The sequence below is a fragment of the Nansenia antarctica genome, assembly GCF_963989245.1.
Source record: "Nansenia antarctica genome assembly, chromosome: 3".
NCBI classification, from domain to species: domain Eukaryota; kingdom Metazoa; phylum Chordata; class Actinopteri; order Argentiniformes; family Microstomatidae; genus Nansenia; species Nansenia antarctica.
The window spans coordinates 81235006-81253694 of record NC_137688.1 but is presented as its reverse complement, the minus strand read 5'-3'; the positions used below and the strand labels follow the sequence as shown (position 1 = coordinate 81253694).

Below are 18689 nucleotides of genomic sequence, written 5' to 3'. Positions count from 1 at the left end.
TATATGCATTTATTCGTGGCGGGCCGCCACAAATGAATTTCCTCCGCCACTAATTGATTCAGACAGTCCACTTTGATTCAGGCTGCGCAGAAAGGCAGTGAGTTATTATGACCGGAGAACAGAAAAAAAGCAGATTGAAGCTAGATTTAGGCCGCTTCCAGACCTACATTCCGTTACGATTTAGGGCGTAGTTAGTTACAATATGTTACAATGTTGCAATTAACCTCGTCGTTTGTGTTCGCACTGCAATCGAGACCGAATCGCTCTCAACAGGCGCGCGGCGCGAGGCAACGCGCTTTCAAAACAGTTTTGTGATTGGTCCGAATTTAGCGGGACATTTGGATTTCTCTCTTCGCCCGTCGCCGGTCCCTTTAATCCCGTAAACGTATACTAATCGAAAATGCAACATCATCAGCGACGACTGTGGGTTATTGCATTAACTGCTGTTCTCTGGTTCATGTTCTTATACCAGTGCTCAGTATAGAGTATTTTAAATGAACATTCGTAATGTAGTCTGATGTTCATGGTCAATTAAATCAGCCTATTTTGTGAAACAAATAATGTTCCCGGGCCTTTTTTTTTATACGGTGCCTTTTCCGTCCCCAGTACTAAATCATGTTGTATTTTGTCTACATTTTATTAAATACTAATTCCATTAGGTTTTTCATGTATAGTCAATTGTTATTTATTATGAATACAATGATATGGGCTTCTAAGTTGTTGTTTTCTACATTTTAAAAGCTTTGGTTAAAGATGTAAATTGGATTTTGCATGGGATTTGGGATGTCCCCAGTGTTGTTCATTCAACTTCAATCCCAAAAATAACTATTAAAAACATATACATTTCCAAATATGTTATTATTATTTCATTTTCCTGATCAATATCTATTGAAATCAAATATAGTTTTTATCCATTTTTTTTATTTTGTAAAAAAAATTAAGGTTTTGCTTACAATATTGCTTGTTCCTGCGATCACTGTCCACCCTGTTATGCTGTGTTAATGTCCCTTTTAAAAGAAAACCATATTTCTCAATCACATCACTCTCATGAGGTGACATCACATCAGTGGAGGGGATTTCAAATGTGGTAAGCTGTGTGATTTTCTACCTCTTTTACCATCTGATTTTTATGTTTTTATCCAGTGAGTTTAATGTGGTTGACCATAACATGTCCACCCTGTTATGCCTAAATATTGAGGAGATCAATCAAATTGAATAATTAGAAATCAAAAAAAGTATTTAGTGCAAATTAGATTCCTCATCAAGTATTCATGGTCATTCTAGGCATTATGCTAACACAGGCAGGCTAAAGGCTAACTTTAACTCAAAATGTCCACCCTGTTAGTGTCCACCCTGTTATGTGTCCACTCTGTTCTGGAGACACTCGCCCTATTCAACTACAGAGGGTATTCTTTAAAAAAAAAATGTAAGTGCCTGAGCTCGACCACTATGTTTTTCAGCAAGCTAGATATGTCCTTTATATAATAGAACATTAAAATATAGATAAATCAACAATTTATTTTTCACAAGTTATGAAGTCCAAATGGCACCGTATAAACAAAATGATCCTCCCGCTAATGGGTTAACCGAGCAGCCTCGCACCTAACGTGCAAGCACCTAGCTTCGAACTATTCATAGCAATATGCGCGGGGCAAAAATAATCTATTGCCTCTAAAATCACCACGAACAGAACGGCGGAGGTATGGGTAAGCAGGGCTCATGTTGGTGTCCTCAAAGGTAAGAGTTTGTTTTCTTTAACTCAACTGATAGCATTACCTTGCTGCTGTTGTTTACCGAATGCTCCATCTGACTGTCACACTGTGATTTTACTTGTGTAAACAGTTAATGAGTAACGTTAGCCGGTTTTGTGCGTGTACTCTCATGTAGGCCTACTTCGTATTGATCTTTCTGTGTGTGTGTGTGTGTCATGCGCGTTCCGCATGTTCCGCTGCAGCTGTAGGATATATTGGTATTTGATCACCTTCTATATAAAATCACCTGCTCGGCTTTAATGACTTAACCACTATTTAAGAAATTATAATTGTTGCCACCCTCTAGTTTTTGGTGAAATTACGTCTTTGTTTTGAGCGCCAGTGCGCGCGAAAAATGAACGCTCCGCCACTAATGTGAAAAATCCTGGAGGAAACACTGTATTATTTCTATTTGTTTACAACAAAAAAAGCTAGTCCAAAATATATAGCTATAGAATATAAAACAAGACAAACTACAGATTCCTGTGGTTGGAAACTATGAGTCTCTGTTTTGTATCGCTGCTACTGAAACTAGATCTACTTTACAAGGCACTGCAGAAAAACATCCTACAGGGAAATAGCCTAGCCAAAACACACCAGCTGAGGAGAGGGGACACTGTCAACATGCCCCATTTAACATGTCCCACATTCTGACCCCCATTACATGGAGACAATAACCCACTCTAGTGAAGGGAGGGGTAGCCCAAACTAGGGTGGGGTGTGTGTGTGTGTGTGTGAGGGGGGGGGGGGGGGCATGGGTCCTGATTTCCACCAGCTGATAACTGATTCTAGGCCTTTTATTTGTGGGAATTGGGAAACCCACTGATTCTCTTCACATGACCCCCCCCTCCCAGACCAGTCTGTCAGGCATCTTCAGTTAGGCCTATAGCCACGTTCCTCTACTCAGATGCACCCCAAATTAGCTGCTTGAGGAAGACCAGATGGTCCCATGACACAGCGTGCAATTCAGACCTCTGTCTGCAACATAAGTCGTCCTGCGCCACGGCTCGGTTACAGTACGTATATGATTACCTGTAAAGGAGGTTTTTGGAACGTAATATTAGGCTAGACGAGATAGGACCTTATTCTTATATTTTTGGGGGGATTCTACCCTGAGACTCCCGACGGTGTGACAGGCTGGTCCCTGGGGTCTCTCCTCCTCAGGGTAGCCCAGCGTGCCCTCTCAGCGGCCCTCCCTCCCCTACCCCAGCTCTGACGGACGGCCACGCGACAGCTCCGTCTGGCCAAGTCTCACAGGGGAGATGGGAACCTCACCAAGAAAAACGCAGTAAATACTGCCTCTGAGGCAGACAGACAGGCAGACAGGCAGAAAGGCAGGCAGAAAGAGACAAGCAGGCAGACAAGCAGGCAGACAGACAGAAAGGCAGTAAATACTGTCGGAAAAATCTAGAAGTGTACTGCGGGATGGGTTAGTGTGCGAAAAGATACAGTAAAGATGGAGCTTTCTGTGGCGATTAGGGGTGCAACGGTTCAGTTGGTCCACGGTTCGGTATGAACCTCGGTTTTTGGGTCACGGTTTCGGTACGTGTTTTTGTGCGTAAGGAGAAAACAAATGCTACTGTTTATTTACAAACTGTTACTTTACTTTATTTTGTATATACTTATGGAACTTTAACATTTAGACACATTCCCGAATATGACTGGTATATTGTATAATATAAACAAATATAAATATATCTAAACAAAAAATTACAAAAACACTTTCAAATGTGACACCAGCCAGTGTTTTGATAAACCAGTAGGCTACATTACTTACTGAAACTACAGATTGTAAGCTTTCAAATGACGTGTCATTCATTGAAATCCGAAAAAAGATGTTAGAGTAATTTGAATGTTGTTAGACCTCAGGCACATATAGGGTTAAACTAGCTGTCATGAAACCGGAAGCAAACGCTGCTAACAGCTAGCGGCTAACAAAACACAGCGCTACGAACGTCTAAACTGTATTTTAATACACCACAACAAGAAGATAGAACAACAACATGCTAAAAACACATAACTACACATAATTAGATGATCACACAGTCCTTGCTTTTGAACACGTCCTAAAACTCAAGTATATTTACAAGCCATGTAAACCGATAGCGCATTACTGATAGCCTCTGGAAAACAATGAATCCATTCCACAAAGTATACATATTAATAGAGCTATTTTGAGAGCTATTTATAGCGGTTTCATGCGAGTGGTTTACGGTTTCACCAACTGCAGTCTCAAATGTGCCTCTTAGGCTTGACGACTGGTATAGGAAAGATAGAAATTAAAGTAAAGATGCACTTGAAAGCTATACCAGCTGTAGCCCATATATGCATTGTGCGCATATTATGCGCTTAAACGACATGCGTGAAGCATTTCTGCGACACACGTTTCTGTTCACTGTTTTCATTCCAACATCGCTGTATTAAATGCCAAAACCAGAATGAATCACCCCACAATGCAGATTTGTAGCAATCCAGGGCTTCCTCAAACTGTTGCCATGTTCTCAACTCCGCTCGCCATGAACAAACATTTGAGCAAGAAACCAGATAAGGTTCTCTGAGCTAGAACTGCGTTGATGTTGCTGGAACAGCACCGGTAAACATTTAACGGGACATTTCAGGGATTCAAAAAACTAATAGGAAAAACGTTGAATTGGAAGCCTCGTTGAAAATTATTGAACGGTTTCAAAGCGATTCTCAGGATGATTCATCAGCTAAGTAAACAGTTTGGCAGAGTCGAGATGAGTTAAGCCTTTGCGAAGTCATCCCACGCACACACACACAGCTAGCACTGTATTGTCGACAGTTACGGACAGGCACAGCCAAGTATTTGTATGAAAGACTGGCTGCCTGACAGATTAGCCTTTGTGGTAATAGCCTAGGTGTGGAGAGCAAGAGTGCAGGAGGGTCCCCCTGGGGTAGTGAGGGTCCCCCTGGGGTAGTGACAGCCCCACTGAGAGAGGGCTCAGTCCTGGGCCATGTGAGACAGTCCAGAGGCTTCTGGGTACTACTGATAGCCCCACTGAGAGAGACTGAATCCTGCATGGGGGCGTCAGAGGACAGCTGAGAGCTCAGGGAGAAATGCGGTGGTGGTGGTGACAGACATAGAACACCCAGAGAGAGAGAACCAGTCAACACCAGAGATACACACACACACACACACACACAACTCCAGTAGCTTCATATCATCAACACACTTAGTCACTTTCAACACCAGGGGAGGCTGGCGGCCGGGAGCTCTATATCAGAGCCGGCGGCTCATGGCACCGCGTGGAATGGAATGAGGAATGGTATCAAACACGCTGATGAGGCCGCGGCGCGTTTACAATGAGCCCCGTCCTGATCTCGACATCCACCAGCCTCCACTGGCACGACACTCGGCTGTCACTTCAACACTGGGCCCATCATGTCTTTGTAGCAGCCGACGGATATCTAAGATATTGAAGGATATCTAGCGTAATGTACTGTCATCGTCATGGGCTATGGGCTACATCTGCCAACGGGTAACTGCTAACTGCACGGACCAGAAAGGTACAAAGTCAGGCCAAGAGATCATGTTAGGAACATGAACAATGGAGACTAGCTTCATTCTTATTTTTATTTTTTTTTAAAGTAATTTTTTCTGAGTGGGGCAGTCCCACTCATATTTTTCATTTTATTAGACAGATGTAGTGAAGACAGACAGGAAAGTAAGGAGAAGAAGGGAGAGAGGGCATGTCAGCAGGGCATGGACCGGACACAAACCCATCATGCCTACATGGGCATAATGTGTGCACTGTAGACTGCGGTGCTAGACCACTGGACCACCCCAGGCCACACTAGTTTCATTCTTAGAGAGACGCACATGGTCTGACCCCTGTGATTACAAGAAAAAAAGCTTTGATGTAGGAATATAGCTTAAAGGAAGACAGCATTCTTTTGAAGTCCTTCAAGGAATGCTTTTTGTATGACAACCCCAGCATGTTGATAGTAAGTCAGTGATAGTTCAATCTAACCTGTCAGAGATGGGAGTCCTGGCTGGAGGGGGGAGAAGGGGGAGGGAAGGGGAGGGGGGTGGAGGATATTGCCTCAGAAAGACTTCCTGTGCCAGGCAGATATCTCAATGGAGCCTGTTGTGCCTTGTTGAAATCTAATAAGAGAGAAACTTCGGCCGCGACCCTTGTGGTAATTACCGTCGTGAGGCCACAATTCAGAAAGAAATACAGGAGGGAAAGAGGGATGAAAAAAGCAACAGCAGCGATATGTATTTGCTGAGATGTCTAGACACCCAGAGGAGGTCTCAATGCAATGCTCACAGTCAGCAGTCCCATTGTGTGAACCGTCACCCTACATTATGACAGGATATCCTCTCAATAAGGGTGGTTAAGACGGTACTAACCTATTAAGATGTGCTCAGCCTAGGCTAACTTCAAGCCTAAAGGCATAGGCTAGGCTAACATCATTCAGGCCTAACCCTAACCCTAACTTCTTACATTTGTGGCACTTTCTCAGTCAAAACCTGTACAAATAAAACGTTGTTTATTCACCTACTCCTAAAGGTGGTGTGAATACCACAGACACAACAGGAAACACGCACACGCGCACGCACACACACACACACACACACACACACACACACACACAAACACACACAAACACACACACCTGAGCCTGTTCCCCTGGTAATTCCACTTTTGAGGTCCATAACAGCTCATATATTAACCATACACGTCTTCCACATCCAACACGGAGGCTTACTGCAGGCTAATAGCAGGCTGGCAGAAGGCAAAGGATCTGTACTCTCACGTTGCTCAGAGACATTCCAGACACTGTACCAACAGACTGAGGGAGAGAGAACCTTTCCCCAGAGCGAAAAACAGACCCCTGAATAGGCTACATGCAGTACAGTAGGTTACCAATGGCAACTGAGAAAGAAAGCAAGAACGACATAGAGAAAGAGCTGTTTGTTATCAGCTGAGGTCATCTAAACACACACACACAGACACAGACCGACCGACACACACACACACACACACACACACACACACAGACACAACAGGAAACACACACACACACACACACACACACGACCAGTTTGTATTACTGGGGCCTGTTCCCCTGGTAATTCCTCTCAGTAACACCAGCCTTGCCAGTTGGCTACCATGACAACGCATAACGGCCTTTCTCCTCCTAGTGTTAAAATATCTCCTTCTCAGGCCTCCAGCGTGTGGGTTACCTGATATAAGATAAGAGAGAACTGGCAAATCTGTTCAACGAATATGAAGAAAGTTCAGATAAGGACACTTTGTCTGGAGAAATGAAGGAGGAGAGGCCTCTCCAACAGAGCTGCCTGAGTAGACGCCCGAGGCAGAGGAGAGGGAGAGACGTAGACGCCCGAGGCGGAGGAGAAGGAGAGACGTAGACGCCCGAGGCAGAGGAGAGGGAGAGACGTAGACGCCCGAGGCGGAGGAGAAGGAGAGACGTAGACGCCCGAGGCGGAGGAGAAGGAGAGACGTAGACGCCCGAGGCGGAGGAGAAGGAGAGACGTAGACGCCCGAGGCGGAGGAGAAGGAGAGACGTAGACGCCCGAGGCGGAGGAGAGGGAGAGACGTAGACTCCCGAGGCGGAGGAGAAGGAGAGACGTAGACGCCCGAGGCGGAGGAGAAGGAGAGACGTAGACGCCCGAGGCGGAGGAGAGGGAGAGACGTAGACTCCCGAGGCGGAGGAGAAGGAGAGACGTAGACGCCCGAGGCGGAGGAGAAGGAGAGACGTAGACGCCCGAGGCGGAGGAGAGGGAGAGACGTAGACTCCCGAGGCGGAGGAGAAGGAGAGACGTAGACGCCCGAGGCGGAGGAGAAGGAGAGACGTAGACGCCCGAGGCGGAGGAGAAGGAGAGACGTAGACGCCCGAGGCGGAGGAGAAGGAGAGACGTAGACTCCCGAGGCGGAGGAGAAGGAGAGACGTAGACGCCCGAGGCGGAGGAGAGGGAGAGACGTAGACGCCCGAGGCGGAGGAGAGGGAGAGACGTAGACGCCCGAGGCGGAGGAGAAGGAGAGACGTAGACGCCCGAGGCGGAGGAGAGGGAGAGACGTAGACGCCCGAGGCGGAGGAGAAGGAGAGACGTAGACGCCCGAGGCGGAGGAGAAGGAGAGACGTAGACGCCCGAGGCAGAGGAGAGGGAGAGACGTAGACGCCCGAGGCGGAGGAGAAGGAGAGACGTAGACGCCCGAGGCGGAGGAGAAGGAGAGACGTAGACGCACGAGGCGGAGGAGAGGGAGAGATGTAGACGCCCGAGGCGGAGGAGAGGGAGAGACGGAGCCAGCGTGGGCGGTTTCATATCGGTCATCAGTGAAACCGACCGAGGCTGATACCAGAGAGAGGGTTGGCGCCGGCGCAGACCGCTTGACTACTGCGTTTATAGGAGGCCCTGACAGGCAAGAGACCCTCAACTCAAACCTTTCAGTGTGTTGCCATGACAGCCCGAATGACAAAGAGACACCATAGTGACGCATAGTGATGAAAACAGACGAAATGGGTCTTCGTACCCGTAAACCTATCCTGCTGACGAATGCCAGGAACACTGCCGGAAACAAGACCGCACTCACACCTGCTCAGGCTAAAGCTAAAAAAAGATATATGTTTAACACTAGTGGTCTTTTGACCCCTGTGAGTAAAGAAAAATGTTATATCTTTGCAGGCTAATTTACAAGCGGCCAACTAGTGATCGTTGTGTGTAAATAGCAGCTTGATCATTGTAAAGAGGTGGCTCTTTTAGTAGGTAAAAAGGCACGGCTGTTCTAGTGTTAAGGGTTTGTGATGGGTGCCACGAATTGACATCACTAAAACCAGGGGAAGGGGTTCTGATCATGGGTTTAATTTAAACCCCATGCAACACTGTGTTTCTAGACATAATCTCTAGACATGGTCACTCTAGATATGGTCTCTAGCCAGATCGGTATCATCAAGAAGGTACTATAGTAGTAGTGTTTAGTGTCTAGGCTACGGGCGTAGGCAGGTAGCTAGGGGTTGTTTCTGGGCATACAGACTTGGAGGAAGAGAGGCAGATGGCCGCCCAGCATGACAGGACAGCCCAGGTAGGGGAGAGGAGAAGCAGGAAGAATGTAGCCCTCAGCCCACCCCCCACCACCAACACTACCACCACCCGTATCGCATCACCTGAGGCATTAAACAGGCCTAAAACCATTAGAACTACTATGCCTAAGAGCTTAGGGCCGGGGTGTTCCTCTGGCCCCTCCCACCTCACTGGTAGGACGCTGGGGGCGGACCGGGCTGTCCAATCAGAGAGGAGAACAAGTGACTGATCGGAGAGGCGAGAGGTCATCAGGGATGGAGAGCGGAGAGGGAGAGGGAGGGAAAAGAGAGGGATGCTTTTTCGATTCAAACAGTGACGTGAGCGGCTAAGGCTGCTCGGATGATTATGGGGAAAAAGGGGGGTAGCTATCTTATTTCGGTGCTGAAAAACAGCTGTTTGGTACTGCGTCGTTGGTTAACCTATATTATACAACAGTTAGTTCTTCCGACCAAGTAATTTGATTGGACAAGAGGCATTCCATTAGTGCTGATATACAGTATAACAGCACTGGGACTTTTAACTATATGTATCACTCCGAAATGACCGTTAATACAAAGTAGCTAGCCTGCAGATGTTTGTGTTCAGGTTACTAGGCAACAGTCCAGTTGCGGAACAATTTGTTGTTGACGGAGCCAAAATAAATGATTAAATAAACAAACAAATCATAATCTGTTGTCACTTATTATTGTTAACTAATAAATTGGGCTGTAGAACTGTTGTATAAAAGCAATATCACACTTGAGGTTGTGCTGCGGCCTCGTACCTACGACCGAATCACAGCCGTGCTGATATTCAGTATAACACACTCCCTCTCGTGTGATATTGCTTAATCATCTAGTCTGATACCATGTGAGGTCTGCCTCCTTCACTCAGGAACACAGATCATCAGAGATGGAGGAGAAACTGAAAAAGAGAACAATAGTGGTGGAGTCAACATCCTGTCAACAGTTCGACTGGAGGCTGACAACACCTAACCACAAGAGAAGAGCAACTGGAAACAATGTGACATCAAACGAGAGACACTGTTGACTACATCAAAGCTATTGGAAGCTTGGAAGATACAGTACTGTCTCAGACTATTATAGAGTGTAGACTTGTTCTGAGGTAGGTTACTGTCGTAAAAAAAAACATGCAGGTGAGCAACATCTTTGACACAAGGGGGATAAACAGCAGTGTCACATCAATGCAGAGATCAGACATTGCCTAAATGCTAAGCATGCAAGCAACAGTGTCAGCCAGTCAACTGTTATCAAACAGGTGAATTGCGTTAGAGGAACCTGGGTAATCGGGGAGTGACACATCAAAGGTAACGTGGGCGTTCCAGGAGCAAACATACTGTATGCCATATGGCACAACTTAACTTAACGACCTGCCACAATGAAATGTACACAACGAGCAAGGACAAACATTAATGCCTATTGTATGCATCGTATACTAGTCTACTTGGAGTAGGTTCAGCCTATGCATATGCACACATGCATTTCCTTCAATTCTTCAAACGGTCGGAATTGTCCAACACGAATCGAACTTCCTTGTCTGTACTAAGAATTGTGCAATACTGTATATTATAACAGTATATTATGTTTGATGCATCGGGTAACTGTTCTACTCATAAAACGATCATGCATTACATTGTCAGTGGCAGATAAACATTACAATGCATCCGATGGTTTTATGAATTAACGAGCTACTGCGAAAATGATGAACTTGACAACATATGTTGTGTGATCACCCCTGGAGCTAGCTGGCTAACTTTGGTTAGGGGACAAACTACCCCGTAACAACTGCGCGTTAAAAAATCGTTACATGACAATAATACTAATGTGAATCTGCATGCAGTAGCGAATCAATCACCTTGATCTGGGTCCTCCATCCTCACGCCGTGGGCTGTTTCTCCAGGTCTTTGATGGTGCAGATTGAAGCTTGCAGGATCTGCAGACTCCAGACAGTCTGGTGTGACTCCTCACATGGCAGCTCGCGGTGGGGTGGGGTCCTCGGTGACGTCAGGGTCCTCTGTCTGTGACGTCAGCACGCTCCAGTGTCAACAAAGACAGGCCACGTGGTTTAATTTTGTGCCATAAACACAATCCATCAAACCTCTTCACTACATGAAGAGTCTTCAGGAAACTATTTGCTAAGTTGACAGACGGCCAATTCTTCCCAATGTGTTATGTAATGTGTTTTCCTACGAATACGCAAGGTATAACTGATGTGTGTGATAGTTTACTATTTTAAGGAATGTGTGGCACTCATATATTGAGAAATAATGGCAACTCCAGCTGATGTAAATAGCAATATTTTTATTTTTTATTTTTTTTATTTATTTATAAATAGCAATATCCCAAATGTAAAACGTGAAAGTAAACTGCTATAAGTATGATTGTTAGACAATGCTGTAGATTTACATTGCTGTACATCACCTTTATGTTTTGTTGTGTCTATTTTTTGTCTTTTTAATTTATTGTCCAATGTCAACTGTTACTTGTGATGGATGTCTGTTCATTGTCTGTTTATTGAAAATAATAAAAACTATTAATCATAAAAAAAAGGAATGTGTGGCACTGTGTGTGTAGTCTTCAATCTGCCTACTGTCTCCAATGCGTATAATCCAATTGAGACACGACAATCAGGCTATATCATTATTTCTCTTGAAAATTACAACAACAACAAAAAAAACAAAAAAAACATAAAACATGAAAATAGTTTTTAGACTGCTCTGTTGAATGGGGCTGTCATCGTTGACGACATGAGCCTTTGCCACTCAAATAACAATTCCATTTTTTTTATAATTACTGGACCTGTCATGTGTCATGACTATTTATGAATATCCCAAATAACCATTGCCATCTTCTATCATGCCACACTGATCTATTCATCTGCATTAAATATAATAGAATGACTTTATTCTTCCTCATATGGAACTTCAATTGAGGCAATCGGATTATTAGACAATCATGAATCTAGTCTAACAGCACAACACACCAAGTTGCCTACATGACACACATTACCAATACAGTTACATGAAAAATAAATGTCAACGTCTTTTTTATGTTGCCATAAAACATACAAACTGACCACAAACCGTGACATACATGGCGGAAGTGGTGTCAATGGCGGAATATATATATAGAATATATATTTGAGCCATTTAAAAGGAGACACAGTGATTACAGTGAGCATGATTAACAACCCCCCCTCCCCCTGAGAGTGAACAGGCCTATACACCCATTACAACCACATCCAGGGTCACGTCCCACCAAGTTCACACACTGAGTGCACACAGGCCTTGATTTAACAGCATTGAAACAGGACACTTATTACAATGTCATGCCACTTATTGTAACAGTGCTTTCAACCAGACAGTGGATCGTTGGTTCAAATGAAAGGGCGCCACCTGCTGGACCCATACGTGTAACTGTCGGGGATATAGAGAGCGCCAGTGTCACAGGAGAAGCATCTGATATTGTTATTATTACACTGTCGTATCAGATCAATACAGTGGCGTAACTGCCATATATAATAATAATAATAATGCATTTATTTTATAAGGCGCCTTTCATGGCACTCAAGGTCGCCGTACAACAACACATTTAAAAACAGTTACAAAAAATTCAAAATACAGATTTTACATATATACAAATACAATATATGCAAATACGATATATGCAAATACAATATATACAAATATGTACAAATACATATATGCAGGTAATGCAGCTGCATTAGGGCTCAGAATCATGTGGGGGCCCACAGCCCTGGAACTATCGTAGCATATTCATGATAAGATCTCAAGTCTCTACAATATAAACTGATACTAATATATACTAATACCTCAATGTTACATTTCTAAATGAACTTTAAATAAGGATTAATGCCGGGTGACTTGATGCGTTACTGAGCGTCCACATTCCGCAGATTTAGATTAACAGGTACATTTTTGTGTGTTATATAAGAATTAGATTTGTGCCTAGCTGATGCTGCCTGGTGAAACACCTGCTGATTATTTTGTACTAACAGGTGACATAATAAACAGTGTGGCTGACTGGGAAACTGCTGTCCCAGAGTTTAATTACACAACGCAAAGATAAGTCTCATAAACGAGGCATGAATTGCGCAAAAAGTCTCAGAAAAAAAATCGCGTGGTCCCTAGGGCCCAGCCATCTGCATTGGATCAATATGCAGTCAATGTTCTAAATCAACACGTAGCCTACAAATGCATCCCAAAAAATTAAGTCTGCAGTAATGATGTCGAATTTACAAACACTCAATCTAAGTTGACGTGTAATAACAGCAGGCCTGTTACAGTAGGCCTAATACTGTACATTATTGTAATTATTATTATTTATGAAGTCAGAGTTCCATATGTCTCTGTGTCATTTGTTTAGATGTGTTAATTCGTCAAATAATAATAACTATTTGTGTATTATTAGCACGACGATAGGCTATTATGTTTTATTTTTTCACATATTATGTAAAAAGTAGTTAATAAAGGAAATACAATTATCCAAATAAATATGTAATAATAATAATAATAATACATTTATTTTATAAGGCGCCTTTCATGGCACTCAAGGTCGCATTTAAAAACAGTTACAAAATTCCAAATACAAAACATAGAAATATACAGTATAAAACATAGCTTATTGACTCTACATTCACTCATATGGTAAAATGAAGAAAACAAATTATTATTAATTATTAAGTATTATTAGCACGACGATAGGCTATAATATGTTTTATTTTTCACATAATTATGTAAAAAGTAGTTAATAAAGGAAATACATTTATTATTGTTTTATTGACTCGACATTCACTCATATGGTCATGTAAATGAAGAAAACAAAGATGCAAATAAGAAAAATATGTTGGAATGCCAAAGCCCTACTATTAGTGTTAATTATTCACCTAGGTTATGACCACAACTTGTGTGCGTCTGTTCACTGGTTGTACCTGTCCATTGTAATACATGTCAAACAAACATCCAAGAGAGCTGTGTCCCTTCAATGGCTGTAATGACTGTAACCCCGCTTTGCAGGAGGGCTGAAAAGGAGACAGGGGATTTATCTGTCTCTAACAAGCAGCAAGAACCCAAGATGAAAAGGAAAAGCACGCGGAAAATGGGTGCAGCCAGTCAGCGACACAAAAGCCCCCTTGCTGGTTAACACACAGCAGCACCCCCATCTTCCTTTAAATGAGCCCCCCCCGACCCCCCTTTCTCTCTCTCCTCGAGGTGCATTGTGGGGGAAGTCGTTGCCATTCGACCTTCTGTAGCAGGGCCTGCGGGACGCGGCCAGAACCCTGAACCTCACTATGCGTCTAAAACCTCTATTTATTTCCGCATAACAACCTACAACCCAGGAGGCCAAAGCCGGAAAAATACGACTCCTGAAAAACCATTCCGTTCGGAATCGAAACATACAACACTTTAAGGATTTAACGAAATTAGTCGGTAGGAAAAATAGTGTCAAGAAAGAAAGTGTATTCTTATATATTTAAAGAAAAATGTCCGGAGAGAGAAATCGCAGGTTCCGGGGTGGTGGATCAGGATTATCAGCCCTGACCACCGGGTCCAGCGGTGTTGGTGGACAGACACCCGGTAGTAACAGCTGGGGGGAGGCCGGGGCCTGTCAAGACATCCGACATCTGAACGGGGGGAACACGGCCAGGCCAGATCAAGAAGACGGTAGCGGGGATCTGGGGGCGAAAGGACCGTCGCAGGGAGAGAGAGCTGAGGGTGGGGGTGGGGGGTCTGTCACAGGCGACAGCACAGAGGAGCCAGAGGAGGAGGAGGAAGACCCGGAAGGTGGAGGCAACGAGGAAGAGGGAGAGGAGGATGACCGGGTGGCAGTAACCGGAACACCGGACCAGGAGTCCAGGGAACGGGGCACTACTTTGACAGCCGGTAACGGGAGCCTGAGCCGGGAGGAGGACCAGCTCCAGGGGATCAGCGGTGGTGGACACCCGGCCCCCGAGGACAGAGACAGAGACACCGGGGAGCAGGAGGAGGTCTCCCCGGAGATCAGGAGGAGGTCCTGGGTGGAGATGAGACCGCAGACATCGCTGCTGCTGCAGAAGAAGGGACACACATCCATGTTGCTGTTCCACGCTGTGTGGCTGCAGGAGTTCCCCTGGCTCCGGTTCTGCCAGGAGACGGGACTCATGTCCTGCTCCTGGTGCCACGACAGAGGTGTTACCCATGGTGCCACCACCCACAGCCACCCAGGAGACGAGCTGGTCCGGGGCAGCCGCAGCTACAAGCGGGCCTCGCTGCTGAGACACCACCTGTCCCCGGAGCACGGCAGGCACGACCCCACCAAACAGGTACACTACCCTACAAGCCATACTATACCTATCACTATCATTGTCATGTTTGTACAGGCCTATCATGTTCTTATATCACTATTTTGCACTTCTGGTTAAGATGCTAAAAACTGCATTTATGAGCTTAGTGTCCCCCCTGTCCCCTACCTTACATGATCCATGTTCACTTTGGTGTTTGACTGGTTAAGATTCTGGGTTTCCCCCCAAACTTTGACAAGCTACACAATGTTTTAGTAGCAGAAGAGAGAGAGGTTGTGTTCGGAATGGCATACTAGCATACAGCATACTAGATATGATTTAGTCGATTTTGAGTATGCAGACAGTGCGTTCACACTGTAGAGTAATGTGAAATTTGAGTATGCAAGAAATGTATACTAGATGTTCTAGTCGGCTGGTATTGGCATACTTATTATTAATGTAGTAAGCAGTATGCAGTATATACTAATTGAGTATGCTAGTATGCCATTTCGAACACAGCCAGAGAGAGAGAGCAGCTAATTAGCTGGTGTTAGCGCCTGGACCTGTCTTTATAATATATATTATAATATGTGCTTTTATTCATTGTCATTTTTTATTTTCTACACTCCTCTCGCTGTATTTTTTTAATAACGTACGCAGAGCACTTTGAATTGCCCCTGTCTGTTGTATGAAATGTGCTTTACAAATAAACTGGTCCAAGCGCAGGCAGGTCCCAGTGTTAGTTGGGCTGCTAGCTTAGCGTGCTAACGCTTGTTAGCCTGTGAGCTAGCAGTCATACCCGTGTTGTCAGGGCGACGTCGCCGCAGCAGGCTAACATGCTAAGCTAGTAGTAGATGTAGCCAGTGGTGGTGACAGATACCTGCTCCTGTGTTAACCAGTTACGTGCTGCAGGCCTTATTGTTTATGTTTTGGAAGATGACATCGATAGAACCTTTTAGACAGGTAGTTTAGCTTGTAGCTCGATTTTACTCCCACTATCTCGACAGTAATGGGGGGATACAGTCACGTTGGGGGGGGATTGGGTTTATTTCCATGTCGCCTCAAGGACGTGATGACGTCATAGCACCCTGGAATCTACAGAAGTGGTGTTTGCTCAGCCCTTACGTGCAGGTCGTGAGCTTAGAGCTTCTATCTCCATTTTTGTCAAAATTGAGTTTTTTACATAATCTGATCCATTAGGTGTTTATTAATGCCTGTGTGGTGTTATTTTTAAAATGTTGATTTTTTTTTTGTTAGTAATTAATAAAATACAAAGGTTCCATCTCACAAAACATAATGGAATGTAAACACTTTGACGCTCAATATCTCTGAACTGCCCTAAACGGAGATAGAACCTTATCATTCTAAGCTCACGAAGTAACGCACCGTAACCATACAACGCACGCTTTGTTGCCCCAGCAACTAAGCTTGATTACTAGGTACTAGAGGTCACACAATGGCAGGGCTCGAGCCTAGCAGTCTTAGGGGAGCCCCACCCCTACCCAACCCCCCGCCTCTGCTTTGCATGTAATCTCGCTGGCCTCGAAGTCGCGCGAATGACCTCTGGCGCATTTCTCCCTCCGCCCTTTGGGGAAGCTAAATTAGAGGCATTGTGCTAGAATGACTCCCCAACATCCAAAGATGCCATGTCAGTTGCTGCGGGGTGCGACAGGGGGGAGAGAGAAGTAAATCATGTTGGGGTCAGCCTGACAGCTTGCCCTGGCCCCCACAGGCAATACCGTGAATAGGCTGCTACAATTAAATTCAGATATATGACAGCAATAGAATGCCACAGCAGCACCTGACCTCATCAGCCATCCACCGTGTATGGATTAGTGGAGATGTTATTGCATTAGTGATTGGTGTCTTGGATCGCTGCCACACGTTTTTTTTTCCTCCTATGGGGGTGCAAGACTGAAACTAGGCGTATTGTCCTATGACAGAGTATCACTAAGGGGACCGCCCCGGGGCTTTCCCTGCGTGTAATTGGATCAAATTAAAGCTTTAGGGAACACTATGTTAAGTCGCCCTCACGCCTAATGTACTGACGTTGTTATTACTACGTAACAACATTGTATGAACATGCTGTAACGTTAATAAGTACATCGTTTAGTACTGATTTATCAGGCGAAACAAAATATGAACATCTGCATATATAGCTTCAGATAAATCGGTCGTTTGTAGATTGTCAGTTGAGAGCCATATGAGAGCGTAGTTAGTTTGGGATTATGTAAACCTCAGAGCTACAGTCCAGATGTAACCGAATTATACTACAGCCCTCGATCGACCAAATAAACGTCAACGGACTCCATCCCGGCAGTTTAAGACCCTCCTACCGATCCCTCTAAATCGACATGTAGTACCTCTTTATCCCTGTTTTTGATCCAAGCTGTCGAGGGGAATTAAGACCACGCAGCACAATTTGACTCTAATTTGTGGAGTGAAATGCAAAAAGGATTGCTTGGTATTGCGCGGTTAGTTCCTCCCTCGACACGCGAACACTAATCAGGGTGACTTAAAGTGATCCACTAACTTGTACACATCACTAATTGGGAGGGAGAGCAGGGGGAGGGATTAGTGGCTAAGTGGGATTCCTCCCCTAGCAACAAGGAGACCCTGGCTGGGCTTGGCAGAGAGGTTAGGGACCTCCACTGGCTTTAGGCTGTGTTCTAAACCCTTTAGACCTAAGCTATTCATCCTCTACTTTGATATCCTTGGTGGAAATCAATTTTCTTGGATGCTTTCGTTTCGATGTGGTTTTTATGTGACGTTTATTTAAAATGTTTTATGCCGCTAGTGTTTACAACCACGGCCCTATTTGAATTGCAGTGTGTGACTGTGTGTGCGTGTATGCGTATGCGCGTGTGTGTCCGTGTGTCCGTGTGTGTGTGTGTGTGTGTGTGTGTCTAATGTAGGTCAAAGTGAAATTTATGCAAAGTTGACTTTTCCCCCCCATGGGTTATTTTCCCATGTTTAGTAAAAATGGTTGGTTGAATAAGAAGACTGTGGGAACTAGCCTAGCTACGTTGTCGTGCAGCGACAATATAAGGCATCACAATGTCAGCTATTCTTGTTTCTCCCCCCTTCCATTACAGGGAAGGGGGAGTCAGGCCAGCTGCGTGGCTAAGCTAACTTGATTAGGCTCATTGAGGGGACACCACCACCACAACCAGAGCGGCTGTACGGAGCGTTGTGTGTGTGTGTGTGTGTGTCTCTTTTACAGCCCCCAGAGTCCAGGAGGGTTCCCACTTAGACAGCCATGCTGCCCAGGACACATTCTTCTTTGTGTCTGGGAAATATCTCCCCTAATGTTTTAGCCGCTTCGGACCTTAATTGAGAGCGAGGGCGAGCGGCACGGGTTTAAGTTCAAGGGTTAATGTCAGGATTAGCCTTTTTAACTACATCCCTCTGGTTAATAAGAGAGCCATGGTTTACGTCCTTTGCGGCATGGCCAGATAGAGGCGACGCTGGCTAGCCTCCTAGAGCGGGGAGGGGGGGCTCCTCCCATCTCCCCTCTCTGTGCCCTGTGAGATTGATGTGTATTCGGGGGGGGTGGGGGGGCAACAGGGGGAGAATTCTTCCCAGGAATC

At 45.0% G+C, this 18689-nt stretch overlaps 1 protein-coding gene across 1 annotated transcript in view; it reads left to right on the top strand.

Annotated features, from left to right (window-relative positions):
• Positions 1-14322: 14322 nt before the first annotated feature.
• The window catches only part of zbtb10 (zinc finger and BTB domain containing 10), a gene marked incomplete at both ends in the record, with an annotated part of 30244 nt that continues 25877 nt past the window's right edge, over positions 14323-18689 (top strand). Inside the window, one exon of the mRNA XM_080527634.1 lies at positions 14323-15141. Within this exon, the coding sequence (XP_080383760.1) occupies positions 14323-15141 (819 nt within the window). The remainder of the gene's footprint in view (positions 15142-18689) is intronic.